This window comes from Ranitomeya variabilis, chromosome 4 (assembly GCF_051348905.1).
Source record: "Ranitomeya variabilis isolate aRanVar5 chromosome 4, aRanVar5.hap1, whole genome shotgun sequence".
In the NCBI taxonomy this organism is placed as follows: domain Eukaryota; kingdom Metazoa; phylum Chordata; class Amphibia; order Anura; family Dendrobatidae; genus Ranitomeya; species Ranitomeya variabilis.
The window spans coordinates 20,961,053-20,978,810 of NC_135235.1; the positions used below are offsets into that span (position 1 = coordinate 20,961,053).

Here is a 17,758-nt window from a genome sequence, read left to right on the forward strand (position 1 = left end):
CCATCATTTATTTTTCAACAGGACAATGACCCCAAACACACCTCCAGGCTGTGTAAGGGCTATTTGACCAAGAAGGAGAGTGATGGGGTGCTACGCCAGATGACCTGGCCTCCACAGTCACCAGACCTGAACCCAATCATGATGGTTTGGGGTGGGCTGGACCGCAGAGTGAAGGCAAAAGGGCCAACAAGTTCTAAGCATCTCTGGGAACTTCTTCAAGATTGTTGGAAAACCATTCCCGGTGACTACCTCTTGAAGCTCATCAAGAGAATGCCAAGAGTGTGCAAAGCAGTCATCAAAGCAAAAGGTGGCTACTTTGGGGAACCTAGAATATAAGACATAATTTCAGTTGTTTCACACTTTTTTGTTAAGTATATAATTCCACATGTGTTAATTCATAGTTTTGATGCCTTCAGTGTGAATGTACAATTCTCATAGTCATGAAAATACAGAAAAATCTTTAAATGAGAAGGAGTCCAAACTTTTGCTCTGTACTGTACGTTGCATCGTTCACTCCACACTTAGTTGTAATTCAGTAATGTAAACATTTTCATTCAATAAAAAAGCTGAAATCAATAGAAAACAAATTGATTTTCTGCCTCTGTAAATTATTGTCACCGTGTCTGTGATTAGGCAGCGAGTTTACTCTGAATTATAAAATATGTTTAGGTCTCTTCATCAGTGAGACTACAGCCCCCTCCCTCCTCCTTCACTGCTCGTTCTGTATTTTTATGGATGACTTTGGCGCAGTTCATTCTTCTTCGCCGCGGTTTCATTAACAGTAGTATACCTGCTCATTTTCCGTCGCTGGATACATTTACATACTAATCGAGTGTTGCGCCCAGAGAAAATGATGAGAAACTTCCAATATTTTTCAGGATTCAGTTCCTTTATTTCCTGAGTTGAATAACATCCAGGATCTTGTTGTTCTAATTAGGCATAAATATCTCCCCCCGAGGGAGAGCTCCGCGTCTCATTTCCCGAGTGCCCGAAGCTCCTCTAATAATTTCACGAATTATTGTCACGGCTCCTACACCTGCAATTATGGGGAAATATAGATTTCTTCTCTCTGAGTTTATTACCCGGGATGTAATGGTAAGGCTCATTTATTAGAATATAAGGAAGAGATAGAAAGATGGATAAATGATATATACCGTATATACCCGAGTATAAGCTGACCCAAGTATAAGCCGACCCCCTAATTTTGCCACAAAAAACATGGAAAACTTAATGACTCGAGTATAAGCCTAGGGGGGAAAATGCAGCAGCTACCGGTAAATGTCAAAAGTAAAAATAGATACCAATAAAAGTAAAATTAATTGAGACATCAGTAGGTTAAGTGTTCTTGAATATCCATATTGAATCAGGAGCCCCATATAATGCTCCATACAAAAATATACCCCATATAATCATGCATAAAGGTTAATAATGGCCCCATAAGATGCTTCATAGACACATTTGCCCAATATAATGCTGCACAAATGTTGATTGTGGCCCCATAAGATGCTTCATAGACACATTTGCCCAATATAATGCTGCACAAATGTTGATTATGGCCCCAATAAGATGCCCCATACAGACAACTGCCCCATTTGCTGTTGCTGCGAAAAAAAAAATCACATACTCACCTCTCCGTTGCTGAGGCCCCCGGCACTTTCAATATTCATTGACTTCGTTTCCGGCGCCGCTCCATCTTCAGCGTCTTCTGCACTGACGTTCAGGCCGAGGGCACGCACTAACTACGTCACCGCGTCCTCTGACCTCAGCGTCACTGCAGAAGACGTTGAAGATGGAGCGGCACCAGAACAAGGAGAAGGTGAATATCGCACAGCGCTGCGCTCCCCTCCCCATTATACTCACCTGCTCCTGGCGCGGTGCAGTCCCTGCTTCCTCGACGCCTCAGCTTCTTCCTGTACTGAGTGGTCACCATTACCGCTCATTACAGTAATGAATAGGGGTGGAGCCGCATATTCATTACTGCAATGAGCGGTACCATGTGACCGCTCAGTACAGGAAGAAGCTAAGGGACCTGCAGGGACTGCACCGCGCCAGGAGTAGGAGAGTATAATTAGACAGCCCCTGCTCCCCCTCCCCTGCCGACCCCTGGGTATGACTCGAGTATAAGCCGAAAGGGGGACTTTCAGCCCAAAGAAATGGGCTGAAAATCTCGGCTTATACTCGAGTATATACGGTAGATAGATAGATAGATAGATAGATAGATAGATAGATAGATAGATACAGGCTCTTATCATGTATCTCTGTATACAGGTAGCTCCTCCTAGTGGTGGCTGCAGACAAGATCTTATCATGTATCTCTGTATATAGGGAGCTCCCCCTAGTGGTGGCTGCAGACAGGATCTTATCATGTATCTCTGTATACAGGGAGCTCCCCCTAGTGGTGCCTGCAGACAAAATCTTATCATGCATCTCTGTATATGGGGTGCTCCCCCTAGTGGTGGCTGCAGACAGGATCTTATCATGTATCTCTGTATACAGTGAGCTCCCCCTAGTGGTGGCTGCAGACAGGATCTTATCATGTATCTCTGTATACAGAGAGCTCCCCCTAGTGGTGACTGCAGACAGGATCTTAGCATGTATCTCTGTATACAGGGAGCTCCCCCTAGTGGTGACTTCAGACAGAATCCTATCATATATCTCTGTATACAGGGAGCTCTCTCTAGTGGTGGCTGCAGACAGAATCTTATCATGTATCTCTGTATACAGGGAGCTCCCCCTAGTGGTGGCTGCAGACAGGATCTTATCATGCATCTCTGTATACAGGGAGCTCCCCCTAGTGGTGGCTGCAGACAGGATCTTATCATGTATCTCTGTATACAGGGAGCTCCCCCTAGTGGTGACTGCAGACAGGATCTTATCATGTATCTCTGTATACAGGGAGCTCCCCCTAGTGGTGGCTGCAGACAGGATCTTATCATGTATCTCTGTATACAGGGAGCTCCCCCTAGTGGTGTCTGCAGACAGGATCTTATCATGTATCTCTGTATACAGTGTGCTCCCCCTAGTGGTGGCTGCAGACAGGATCTTATCATGTATCTCTGTATACAGGGAGCTCCCCCTAGTGGTGGCTGCAGACAGGATCTTATCATGTATCTCTGTATACAGGGAGCTCCCCCTAGTGGTGACTGCAGACAGGATCTTATCATGTATCTCTGTATACAGGGAGCTCCCCCTAGTGGTGACTACAGACAGGATGTTATCATGTATCTCTGTATACAGGGAGCTCCCCCTAGTGGTGGCTGCGTGCAGGATCTTATCATGTATCTCTGTATACAGGGAGCTCCCCCTAGTGGTGACTGCAGACAGAATCTTATCATGTATCTCTGTATACAGGGAGCTCCCCCTAGTGGTGGCTGCAGACAGGATCTTATCATGTATCTCTGTATACAGGGAGCTCCCCCTAGTGGTGGCTGCAGACAGGACCTTATCATGTATCTCTGTATACAGGGAGCTCCCCCTAGTGGTGGCTGCAGACAGGATCTTATCATGTATCTCTGTATACAGGGAGCTCCCCCTAGTGATGGCTGCAGACAGGATCTTATCATGTCATGTATCTCTGTATACAGGGAGCTCCCCCTAGTGGTGGCTGCAGACAGGATTTTATCATGTATCTCTGTATACAGGGAGCTCCCCCTAGTGGTGGCTGCAGACAGGATATTATCATGTATCTCTGTATACAGGGAGCTCCCCCTAGTGGTGACTGCAGACAGAATCTTATCATGTATCTCTGTATACAGGGAGCTCCCCCTAGTGGTGGCTGCAGACAGGATTTTATCATGTATCTCTGTATACAGGGAGCTCCCCCTAGTGGTGGCTGCAGACAGGATCTTATCATGTATCTCTGTATACAGAGAGCTCCCCCTAGTGGTGACTGCAGACAGGATCTTATCATGTATCTCTGTATACAGGGAGCTCCCCCTAGTGGCAACTGCAGACAGAATCCTATCATATCTCTATATACAGGGAGCTCCCCCTAGTGGTGGCTGCAGACAAAATCTTATCATGCATCTCTGTATACGGGGTGCTCCCCCTAGTGGTGGCTGCAGACAGGATCTTATCATGTATCTCTGTATACAGGGAGCTCCCCCTAGTGGTGACTGCAGACAGAATCCTATCATATATCTCTGTATTCAGGGAGCTCCCCTAGTGGTGGCTGCAGACAGGATCTTAGCATGCATCTCTGTATACAGGGTGCTCCCCCTAGTGGTGGCTGCAGACAGGATCTTATCATGTATCTCTGTATACAGAGAGCTCCCCCTTGTGGTGACTGCAGACAGAATCCTATCATATATCTCTGTATACAGGGAGCTCCCCCTAGTGGTGGCTGCAGACAGAATCCTATCATATATCTCTGTATACAGGGAGCTCCCCTAGTGGTGGCTGCAGACAGGATCTTATCATGTATCTCTGTATACAGGGAGCTCCCCCTAGTGGTGACTTCAGACAGAATCCTATCATATATCTCTGTATACAGGGAGCTCCCCCTAGTGGTGACTGCAGACAGAATCCTATCATATATCTCTGTATACAGGGAGCTCCACCTAGTGGTGGCTGCAGACAGGATCTTATGTATCTCTGTATACAGGGAGCTCCCCCTAGTGGTGGCTGCAGACAGGATTTTATCATGTATCTCTGTATACAGGGAGCTCCCCCTAGTGGTGGCTGCAGACAGGATCTTATCATGTATCTCTGTATACAGTGAGCTCCCCCTAGTGGTGACTGCAGACAGGATCTTATCATGCATCTCTGTATACAGGGAACTCCCCCTAGTGGTGAATGCAGACAGGATCTTATCATGTATCTCTGTATACAGGGAGCTCCCCCTAGTGGTGGCTGCAGACAGGATCTTATCATGTATCTCTGTATACAGGGAGCTCCCCCTAGTGGTGACTGCAGACAGGATCTTATCATGTATCTCTGTATACAGGGAGCTCCCCCTAGTGGTGGCTGCAGACAGGATCTTATCACGTATCTCTGTATACAGTGAGCTCCCCCTAGTTGTGACTGCAGACAGGATCTTATCATGTATCTCTGTATACAGGGAGCTCCCTCTAGTGGTGGCTGCAGACAGGATCTTATCATGTATCTCTGTATACAGGGAGCTCCCCCTAGTGGTGACTGCAGACAGGATCTTATCATGTATCTCTGTATACAGGGAGCTCCCCCTAGTGGTGGCTGCAGACAGGATCTTATCATGTGTCTCTGTATACAGGGAGCTCCCCCTAGTGGTGTCTGCAGACAGGATCTTATCATGTATCTCTGTATACAGGGAGCTCCCCCTAGTGGTGACTGCAGATAGGATCTTACCATGTATCTCTGTATACACGGAGCTCCCCCTAGTGGTGGCTGCAGTGTGACTATGTCTTCTCAGTGGATTTTGAGCTTTGTGTCAGAAAACATCACAGTATAGAATGCATAGTTTGTGTGTAAAAGTGTGCATTAACTTTAAAATACTAGGATGGTCAATACCTAGAGCATTTAGAGAAAGTGACATCACAGACAGCACTTTGATATCATAAATCTCAGTTCCAGCTCTTTGTTCTTCCCTCTCCATTAGCAATGACTTTGTATGAAGCATTTTCAGGTTGATTTGTGCACAGAACGCTGCAGTCTGGTCCCATTCCATAGAATATAGGTTACGAGCCGGTAGAAGTGATAAGAGGCGAGTGATTAGCGGCAGCTCAGGTTGGACGAGTTCTCAGGATTTTCCTCCTTCTCATCTGCAGCGTGTTCTGTTCTCTGCACAGTCAGACATTCTCCGCACTCTCATCTCCATCGACTCTCAATTATATCCTCCAGAACTTCCTAAATCTTCTTTATAACTTATTCCCACTCAGCAGATTCCACTTTACTTTAGTCTGTTAGGAAAGGTGTATAGTCTTCATGAGTGCTTACATAGGACTGCAGGAGGACCAGTGCTCCATTATACTGGCCGTCATAATCCATCACACACACTAGATGTTGTGGCAATTTGCATGGGAAAGAAAACAATGAAATACCAGCAATGAAATTAGAATTTTTTTGCCCAACCATAAATTGATTCATGATGAGGTTCTACAATCCAGAAAATGGGAATTTTCTGTGAAGAGGATGTCGTGTGAAAGGAACAAGAAGATCCGCAAAATAAATGCTGGGGGGGAAAATGAACTAAAACTGAACAAATCACAAATCTGCTACATGAAACGCATCAAAATCTGTAACTGATGAAGAATTTTAAAAAAGTATGAAATACGCATCATGTGCATTGACCCTTCACATGTTATTATGGCAGAGACATCACTACAGAGGATGCAGGGAGAGCAGTGACACCTGGGCCCACCGTAACAGATAAGAAGAGATGGAACATTGTACGTGGGGGGCAAATCCTGCACATAAAGGAGACTAGTACTCTGTGATTCCACAGGGCGACTCATGGACAGTAATGGAAGTGCGCACAATGGAGAGTTCTGAGCAGTGTTTACAAATATCTGTACAATGTATCAATCATCCTGAGGACAGTGTGAGATAAGCCATTACCTTCCTCTTGTTGGTGGGGCTCACATACAGGTAGCTGAGGACGGTTTTCAGCCCCACCTTCTCATTAAATTTCTCATACGTTGTTCCATAATCTGTAGACCTGGAGAAGACAAAATAAATGTTCATCTATAGCCAGGAGTGTCAAAGTGTCAGAGAAGGATGCAGAACACAGTATATCCATCCATCCATTCTATTTTTTTATTATTCATATAGAGGTATCTTTTCTATTTCTTAACCCCTTAGTGACAGAGCCAATTTGGTACTTAATGACCGGGCCAATTTTTTACAATTCTGACCACTGTCACTTTATGAGGTTATAACTCTGGAACGCTTCAACGGATCCTGCTGATTCTGAGATTGTTTTTTCATGACATATTGTACTTCATGTTAGTGGTAACATTTCTTCGATATTACTTGCGATTATTTATGAAAAAAATGGAAATATGGCAAAAAAATTTAAAATTTAGCAATTTTCAAACTTTGGATTTTTATGCCCTTAAATCAGAGAGATATGTCACAAAAAATAGTTAATAAATAACATTTCCCACATGTCTACTTTACATCAGCACAATTTTGGAACCAAAATTTTTTTTTGTTAGGGAGTTATAAGGGTTAAAAGTTGACCAGCAATTTCTCATTTTTACAACACCATTTTTTTTTAGGGACCACATCACATTTGAAGTCATTTTGAGGGGTCTATATGATAGAAAATAACCAAGTGTGACACCATTCTAAAAACTGCACCCCTCAAGGTGCTCAAAACCACATTCAAGAAGTTTATTAACCCTTTATGTGCTTCACAGGAACTGAAACAATGTGGAAGGCAAAAATGAACATTTAACTTTTTTTTGCAAACATTTTGCTTCAGAACAATTTTTTTTTATTTTCACAAGTGTAAAAACAGAAATTTAACCATAAATGTTGTTGTGCAATTTCTCCTGAATACGCCAATACCCCATATCTGGGGGTAAACCACTGTTTGGGCGCACCGCAGAGCTTGGAAGAGAAGGAGCGCCGTTTGACTTTTTCAATGCAGAATTGGCTGGAATGGAGATCGGATGCCATGTCACGTTTAGAGAGCCCCTGATGTGCCTAAACAGTGGTAACCCCCCACAAGTGACCTTATTTTGGAAACTAGACCCCTTGAGGAACTTATCTAGATGTGTGGTGAGCACTTTGAGCCCCCAAGTGCTTCACAGAAGTTTATAAAGTAGAGCCGTGAAAATAAAAAATCGCATTTGTTTACACAAAAATGATCTTTTCGCCCACAAATTCTTATTTTCACAAGGGTAACAGGAGAAATTAGACCACAAAAGTTGTTGTGCAATTTCTCCTGAGTATGTTGATACCCCATATGTGGGGGTAAACCACTGTTTGGGCGCACCGCAGAGCTTGGAAGAGAAGGAGTGCCGTTTTACTTTTTCAATGTAGAATTGGCTGGAATTGAGATTGGACGCCATGTCGCATTTGGAGAGCCCCTGATGTGCCTAAACAGTAGAAGCCCCCCACAAGTGACCCCATTTTGGAAACTAGACCCCTTAAGGAACTTAACTAGATGTGTGGTGAGCACTTTAAACCCCCAGGTGCTTCTCAGAAGTTTATAACGTAGAGCTGTGAAAATAAAAAGTCGCATTTTTTTTTTCAAAAATGATCTTTTTGCCCCCAAATTTTTATTTTGACAAGGGTAACAGGAGAAATTAGACCACAAAAGTTGTTGTGCAATTTCTCCTGAGTATGGCGATACTCCATATGTGGGGGTAAACCACTGTTTGGGCGCACCGCAGAGCTTCGAAGAGAAGGAGTGCCGTTTTACTTTTTCAATGTAGAATTGGCTGGAATTGAGATCGGACACCATGTCGCGTTTGGAGAGCCCCTGATGTGCCTATACAGTAGAAACCCCCCACAAGTGACCCCATTTTGGAAACTAGACCACTTAACGAACTTATCTAGATGTGTGGTGAGCACTTTAAACCCCCAAGTTCTTCACAGAAATTTATAAAGTAGAGCCGTGAAAATAAAAAATCCTTTTTTTTTTCCTCAAAAATGATTTTTTAGCCTGCAATTTTTTATTTTCTCAAGAGTAACAGGAGAAATTGTACCCCAAAATTTATTGTGCAATTTATGCTGAGTAGGCTGATACCCCATATGTTGGGGTAAACTACTGTTTGGGCGCATGGCAGAGCTCGGAAGGGAAGGAGCCCCGTTTTGGAATGCAGACTTTGATAGAATGGTCTGCGGGCGTTATGTTGCGTTTGCAGGGCCCTTGATGTACCTAAACAGTAGAAACCCCCCACAAGTGACCCCATTTTGGAAACTAGACCCCCCAAGGAACTTATCTAGATGTGTGGTGAGAACTTTGAATGCCCAACTGCTTCACAGAAGTTTATAATGCAGAGTCGTGAAAATAAAAAATATTTTTTTTTTCCACAAAAAAGATTTTTTAGCCCCCAAGTTTTTATTTTCACAAGGGAACAAGAGAAATTAGACCCCAAGAGTTGTTGTCCAATTTGTCCTGAGTACACTGATACCCCATGTGTGGGGGGGGGACCACTGTTTGGGTGCACGGCAGAGCTCTGAAAGGAAGGAGCGCCGTTTTGGAATGCAGACTTTGATAGAATGGTCTGCGGGTGTTATGTTGCATTTGCAGAGCCCCTGATGTGCCTAAACAGTAGAAACCCCCCACAAGTGACCCCATTTTGGAAACTAGACCCCCCAGGAAACTTATCTAGATGTGTGGTGAGAACATTGAATGCCCAAGTGCTTCACAGAAGTTTATAATGCAGAGTCGTGAAAATAAAAATAAAACATTTTTTCCACAAAAAAGATTTTTGAGCCCCCAAATTTTTATTTTGACAAGGGTAACAAGAGAAATTGGACCCCAAAAGTTGTTGTCCAATTTGTGCTGAGTACACTGATACCCCATGTGTGGTGGGGACCACTGTTTGAGCGCATGGCAGAGCTCGGAAGGGAAGGAACCCCATTTTGGAATGCAGACTTTGATAGAATGGTCTGCGGGCATTATGTTGCGTTTGCAGAGACCCTGATGTACCTAAACAGTAGGAACCCCCCACAAGTGACCCCATTTTGGAAACTAGAGCCCCCAAGGAACTTATCTAGATGTGTGGTGAGAACTTTGAATGCCCAAGTGCTTCACAGACGTTTATAATGCAGAGTTGTGAAAATAAAAAATATTTTTTTTTTCCACAAAAAAGATTTTTTAGCCCCCAAGTTTTTATTTTCACAAGGGTAACAGGAGAAATTGGACCCCAAAAGTTGTTGTCCAATTTATCCCGAGTACGCTGATGCCCCATATGTGGGGGTAAACCACTGTTTGGGTGCACAGCAGAGCTCGGAAGGGAGGGAGCACCATTTGGCGCAAAATTGGCTGTGGTGTTTAGAGACCCCCTGATGTACCTAAACAGTGGAAACCCCCCAAATCTAACTCCAACCCTAACTCCAACACACCCCTAAGGCTTCTTTCACACTTCAGTTGTTTGGCGTCAGTCAGCTCCGACATAGTGACGGATCCGTCACAATTGTTGAGAAAACGGTTCTAACGGATCCGGTTTTTTTGACGGATCCGTTACTTGGGGGTTGTCTGTGAAAAGTATCTACTTTTTGGAACATGCGCAATTGAAAAAGCGGATTGGGGCGACGGATCCACCGAAATGACGGTAAAGACGGATCCGTCGCCCATAGGCGGCCATTCTATGGAATGACGAACGCGATGGATCCGTCGCGAACCGCCATTTCGGCGCAGACATAAAACGTTACAATGGCCGTCAATGTCTAGATGACGTCCGCCAAATCTCGACGGATCCGTCACATGGCGGATGGAACGGACGACCATCCGCCACAATCCGTCGCTAATGCATGTCTATGGGAAAATAGCGGAACCGCCAAAAAAATGGCGGATCCGCTATTTGATGAAAATGGCGGTTTCAGACTGACGCCAAAAGACTGAAGTGTGAAAGAGGCCTAACCCTAATGCCAACCCGATCCATAATCCTAATCACAACCCTAAGGATAATCGCAACCCTAACCTCAAAACAACCATAACCCTAATCAGAACACTAAAGCCAACACACCCCTAATCCTAATCTCAACCCTAACCTCAAACCTAACCCTAATCCCAATACACCCCTAATCCCAACCCTACCCTTAACCTTAATCCCAAACCTAACCGTAATCCCAAACGTAACCCTAATGCCAACCCTAATCCAAACCCTAATCCCAACCCTAACCCTAACTTTAGCCACAACCCTAGTCCTAACTTTAGCCCCAACTCTAACTATAGCCCTAACTTTAGCCCCAACCCTAACCCTAAATTTAGCCCCAGCCCTAACCCTAAATTTAGCCCCAACCCTAACCCTAAATTTAGCTCCAACCCTAACCCTAAATTTAGCCCCAACCCTAGCCCTAACCCTAGCCCTAACCCTAACCCTAGCCCTAACCCTAACCCTAGCCCTAACCCTAACCCTAACCCTAATTTTAGCCCCAACTATTCTCTCCTGCCGGCCGGCAGATGGCAGCAGAGAGCGGGCGCACTGCGCATGCGCCCGCCATTTTCTTTTCATAGGAAGAAGCCGGCGGCCAGGAGAAGACACAGGAGGACCCAGGGACACCGGTAAGTATGATAGGGTCCCTGAATCCCCCTATTTCTCTGTCCTCTGATGTGCGATCACATCAGAGGACAGAGAATTACACATCACTTTTTTTTTTTTTTTTGCGGTCGCCGGTAAACAGTTAATTACCGGCGATCGCAAAACAGGGGACGGTAAAAACCGACCCCGATCATGTTCTTTGGGGTCTCGGCTACCCCCAGCAGCCGAGACCCCAAAGATCTCCCAGGTGCCGGCCGGCGGGCGCACTGCGCATGCGCCCGCCATTTTTAAGATGGCGGCGCCCATGGGGAGCCACGAGGAGCACCAGGGGAGACAGGTGAGTATCGGGGGGGCATCCTGGGCGACCGGGGACCCCATTTCTCTGTCCTCCGATGTGCGATCACATCGGAGGACAGAGAAATTAAATGGGAAATCGCGTTTTTTGGGGGTTTTTTGCGATCGCCGGTAAACGGTTAATTACCGGCGATCGCAACTCGGGGGTCGGTAAAAAACCCCCGAATCATGTTCTCTGGGGTCTCGGCTACCCTCGGCAACCGAGACCCCAGAGAAAATCCGACTCGGGGGGGCGCTATTCACTTTTTCCATAGCGCCGTTAATTAACGGCGCTGTGGTTTAAGTACCCTTAGCGGCCGCCGTTAAAAGGCGTATCGGCGGTCGTTAAGGGGTTAATCTATTTATTGTTTATTTATCATATATAGATATATGTATCTACCATATTTATTTCATGTTTCTCTAATGTCTATCTCACCTATCGTATCTATCATCTATCTATTATCTATTATCTATCTATAATCTATCATCTATCAATCTATCATCTATATATTGTATAATATATATATAAACATATAAATAACAAAGTCCACACTTTTGCCTATATATGGTGCGCTGCCTCTTTAATTATTTTAATTAAAGAATTATTTAATTAAACAATTTAAAAATTAAAAAATCATACAATGTGATTTTCTGGTTTCATTTTTAGATTCTGTCTCTCATAGGTGAAGTGTACCTAAAATAAAGACTACAGATGTCTCCATTCTTTGTAGGGGGGAAAACTTGCAAAATCGGCAGGGTATCAAATACTTATTTTCCCCACTGTATCTATTATCTATCTATCTATCTATCTATCTATCTATCTATCTATCTATCTATCTATCTATCTATCTATTATCTATTATCTATCTATTATCTATCTATCATCTATTATCTATTATTCAGCTATCTATTATCTATCTATTATCTATATATGAATTTATCTATTATCTATCTATTACTCATCTTTCTGTTATCTATCTATTATCTATCTATCTATCTATCTATCTATTATCTATCTATCTATCTATCTATCTATCTATTTATCTATTATCTGTTTATTTATTATATCTATATATTTAATTATCAATGTAATACCAAAATAAATCCACCCCAGACTCTCCAGCTTTGGGTGTCAGGCCCCCAGTGCATTTATCCAACCTTTTCAAATACATCCAAAAAGTGAGCGTTACTCCAGAATTCAGTGTAAAGATGCCTTATTTTAACCACGTGGTGACGTTTTGGTTCACCGACTTGAAAAAGGGTTCAGTCTGTGAACAGAAACGTCGTCTCGTCACATCAACCTCATATCTATGTATCCATCTCAGAGCCATGTATAACACAGAGAGTTACTATCGCAGCACAATAACTCTCCCACTCTTTAATAAGGAGATGACTTGGCTTCTCTGTCCCAGTCTATACAGCAAAGCTAACAAGTGAGTAGGAGAAAAGTGTCATCCAACTGTGACTGCTGTACTACTATGACAATGTGACAGGTGACAGTGATGCTGTGATAAGACCCCCATAACTGACAGAATAAGGGGACCGGTACAGGGGTTTGCAGCAGACGCAGAGTGGAGCTGTAACGCCAGACACTGATCTGCTCTGCAGGGAAGCTGAAGGAAGGCCATCATTGTAGCTTCCATAGAAAACTGTGCAAGACAGGTTAAATATAATTTTGTGCATTACTTTATTGTATTGCTTTAGCACAGGCTTATGCTGACGAGGACTGTGAAGCTGCGCCTCCCTCCTCCCCCTCTCACTTCCATACTCATAAAGCAAAGCTCTCTTTAAGGTTTTCTTATCTGATGGTATTGTATTTAAAGAAATGAATCTCCTGTTAGGTCTATCTGTGCCGCGAGTTCAGTGCGGTCCTGGGGGGCGACTGACACATTAATAGGAAAACCGCGCTCTGACTTTCAGGCGATAAGAAATGAGTGAGAAGCGACCGTCACATCTCTTAGTCTTCACTTATCTGATTTCCTTGGCTTCCGGGAAGACATCTTGGGAATTATTAATCAAAGGTATTTGTTACATGTCTCAGAATGTTCCTTAAGATTACACGGGCTACAAACATACCCGCAAAGCCGAGCGCCAGCCAGGCGGGGGAGGGGAATGTGACTCCTCGGGATGGAACCGGGGGGAATAGTATTTGCTTTGGTTCTATTTTATCTGGAAGCTTAAGATTAAGTGAAATAGTGAAAGTCCGGGATAAGTAGAAGGCGCCACGGGCTGTATTTATGGCGGGCTTACGCTGGTAATACCCCGGCCCGGCTTCTTTACCATGTACGCTGCAGTAAAATTACAATTCCCATCATGCACCCATTAGCTAAATGCGATCTCGTATTTGTAAGCTCATACAACCAACGAAACGCGTCCGAGGGAAATGAGAAATAAGGCAGGGAATGAAATATTCATGGGAGTCTTTATTTCTAGGAAGAAGAAATCACATAAATATGTCTCCCGTCAGCAGAAATAATAATAATGAGAAATATCGGCAGGAAGAAAGGCTTCATTCCGAATCCATGTCTGATGACAAAGGAGAAATCAGGAAGGTTCAGAGCGCAGACCATGAAGGTCCAGGCCGGTCATTGCTGCAGGAACTGTCCAGAACGAGTTCGGAGAAGGTCAGATTCAGGTGGTACAGTGTATGACAGTAGTAATATATTCAGAAGGTACAGAATATGACAGTAGTATTATATTCAGGGGGCACAGTGTATGACAGTATTATTTTTAGGGGCACAGTATTCATCAGTATTATATTTAGGTGTGTGATGGTGTGATATGCTACGTGAGTATCATTTTTCTGTATATTTCTATTTTACTTGTTTTCATGGTGTTCTCTTGTAGGATGAGTTGTTGTTTGTTAATTGATGAATGGCTGTTGCTGCCATCTGATATCAGCCCCCACAGTATTGTTTGCTAATATGCTAATGACATGTTGACCTAGCTTGTTGAAACACTGAGCCCCTGAGAACTTCCCCCTCCTGACCTGTGAATGAGGAGAGGGACTTGTAAATATCAGGGAGGTGAGACACAGATCAGTCTTGTGTGAAATGATGATGTGAACACAGCACGTCAGAGAGAAGGGGAAGCATATGGACCATTTTTTATCCTCTGTTTGTGGATTATTGGACTCTCATCTCCTTGGACATTTATCTGGTTACTGAACTACATTCGGCTTCTGGACTATCTTATCCTTTGTGTGGTGGATCGTATATGGACCTTTCGGATTTTTGCCCAAATAAAGGTCATGGAATTGTTTACTATACTCTAGCTCTGTTGATTGTGTGGTACAGGAGAAGGACCCTGTGACAACTGGTGGCAGCAACGGTAACCCAATGGAGAACCACCCACAGAGTGAGTACAGAAATTGGACTGTATCCAGTTTACAGGAGAGAGCCAGAGACCTGGGCCTGAACTACCAGGGACTGACTAAAGAGGCCTTAATTGACCTACTGGTGGGTGCCAGCTTGGCCACCTCCTCCCGTATGTCTGAAGGATGAGCACTGGAGACGAGGACCCCCACCCCAAAAAACCAGTGGGTGTGTGGTACGAAGAAGCGATGGTGGTTCTGGGCCCAGGCGTCTCTGGGGAGTGCAAGGAGGAGGCTGCCCGCCGGGCACAGTGGAGACAAGAAGCAATGGAGCTTGAAAGAGGGAGTAACGCAATGTGGAATGCAAACCCAATGATCCGAGAGCCTGTACGGATCACCCGGACAGAGTTTAAGCCATATGATGAGGCTTCCGGAGATGTGGAGGGTTTCTTCAAGGACATTGAGCAGCAGTTTGCTGTGATGGAGGTGCCCCACTCTGGCCGGATGTGTTTGTTAGTGGGACTCCTGAACGGTAGCCTGGCGGAGGCTTACCGAACCATTGATGAACAGCAGAATTGGGATTATAACATTGTAAAGCAGATTATCCTGGATTACCATGCTATCACCCCAAACTCATATAGGGCCAAGTTCCGAAACCTCTCATGCACTACGGGGGGATCGTTTAGGATGTATTCACATAAGATGTCCCAGGCATGTCGGAGATGGCTGGAAGCAGAAAACGCCTTTATTGTGGCAGATGCTATACAGGCGTTCCTTATAGAACAATTTCTTGCCAAGTGCCCCGCAGAGGAACGGGAATGGATCCGGGAGCGCACACCGTTCACCGTGGATAGAGCTGCAGCCCTGGCCGATGAAGCACTTACTATCCGACCGCAATGGAGGAGGCTTCTGGACAATGAACCAAGGCCTTCTCCTGCACCCCATCCCCCTCCGATTATATCTGCCCTTCCACCTAGTCGCAAGCCGATGACAATCACACTTTACAATCCTGGGCCCCAACAGTTCCGACCACGACCTGGGGGTATCACAGAGAGGAGAGGTTATGGGTGTGGGCAACCTGGACATTTGCAGCCTGGCTGTCCCTCAAGGATTCGGAGGGAGCCCCAAGCAGCCCCACCTCGTCCAGTGCATCTTGTGCACTCCATCCTGCCTGAGGAAGAGCTACCACCACCCCCACCAGAGTAAACCACCGACCACAGCACCATAGATACCACTCCTGGAGTGTACGGACTCCGGCCTTTGTCCATCAGAAATACAGAGCAGCGGCATTGCCACCAGCAGGATGTCTTAATTGATGGATACAAAGTGTCGGGATTTAGAGACATGGGGCATTCCTGACTATCCCTGACCCCCGTGTGGTTCGACCCGAGGCAATTCACCAGGGCCCGGGAATTCCCATTGTCCTGGCGGGGGGTGTCTGCAAATATATACAGCGAGCTTTGGTATGTTTGGATTATGGTTTTGGATAAAAACTGTGTTGGATTGGAGTTATGGGAGGACTTCCTGCAGATATCCTCCTTGGAAATGACATTGGGGAATTACAAAGTCATTTTGTGGGAGCAGAAGGTCCGTGGGCCTCTCACTCTTCTGAAAGAACAATTGGAGGGAGATATTGCAGATACCAGAACGCCCATCATTCCCTACGCTCTAGAGTTCAGAGACTGTCTCGCTCAGCTAGCTACCTTGGCTAATGAACATCAGCGAATGGCCCAGTCCAGTCAAAAAGCCTGGTATGACCATAAAGCCAGGACCGGGGAATTTATGGACAAGTGCTCATGATTATTGCAACCCCTGCCACTGTACAAGGAACTATAAACTATTGAGCAATGTGTACTAAAGTGAGCAGGCCAGAGGTCTGTGTAGACCTCATAGCGTGCTCACTTATTATGAGGAGGGAGAGGTTGTGATGGTGTGATATGCTATGTGGGTATCATTTTTCTGTATATTTCTATTTTACTTGTTTTCATTGTGTTCTCTTGTAGGATGAGTTGTTTGCTAATTGATGAATGGCTGTTGCTGCCATCTGATATCAGCCCCCACAGTATTGTTTGCTAATATGCTAATGACATATTGACCTAGCTTGTTGAAATAATGAGCCCCTGAGACCTTCCCCCTCCTGACCTGTGAATGAGGAGAGGGACTTGTAAATATCAGGGAGGTGAGACACAGATCAGTCTTGTGTGAAATGATGATGTGAACACAGCACGTCAGAGAGAAGGGGAAGCATATGGACCATTTTTTATCCTCTGTCTGCTGGATTATTGGACTCTCATCTCCTTGGACATTTATCTGGTTACTGAACTGCATTCGGCTTCTGGACTATCTTATCCTTTGTGTGGTGGATCGTATATGGACCTTTCTTATTTTTGCCTAAATAAAGGTGTCACGAATCCACACCGCTGCCACCAATATGTCACGATTCACACCGTGACCGTCACCCCTACGTCACGGGTCGGGGTGACTTTAGGCCAACAGACGGCTATCACATGTGCAGGGGGATTATCTTAGTTATCCCCCCACTCCACAATGTGATGAAAAAACACACACAAGGCTTTTGACCTCTTAGTTTACAACAGGGGCTTATTTTAGGTATCCCACTGCTCTTCAATATACCACGAACTGCAGGGATTTATGTATATCCCGCTTACAGTTCCACTTGAAACTTGCAGCTCTCTGGCACCCCCCTTACTCTCAGGTCAGATTAGGTACTGCACCTAGGGTAATTAGTCGCCAGAAAGGCTGCCTGCTGTGTACTGGCTATTGGGCACGCTGCAACGAGGCGATATAAATACTCCCGCTCAGGCAAGAACAATAATTATCAATGCCGCAGTCGCTACAATGACTCCCAAAGGCCCGCACACCGGATGCTACCACCAGCTTCGATTAAACGGGTCCAAAGCTAACCCAAAACAGTAGCGTAATTCCCTTCAGAAGACTTAAGGTACGTTTTAGA

General features: G+C 45.0%; 1 protein-coding gene across 1 annotated transcript in view; it reads right to left on the minus strand.

The window, feature by feature from the left end:
- Positions 1 to 17,758, minus strand: part of SORCS3 (sortilin related VPS10 domain containing receptor 3) — a 694,652-nt gene that overhangs the window by 464,341 nt on the left and 212,553 nt on the right. The window contains exon 3 of the mRNA XM_077258082.1: positions 6,535 to 6,634. Within this exon, the coding sequence (XP_077114197.1) occupies positions 6,535 to 6,634 (100 nt within the window). The remainder of the gene's footprint in view (positions 1 to 6,534; positions 6,635 to 17,758) is intronic.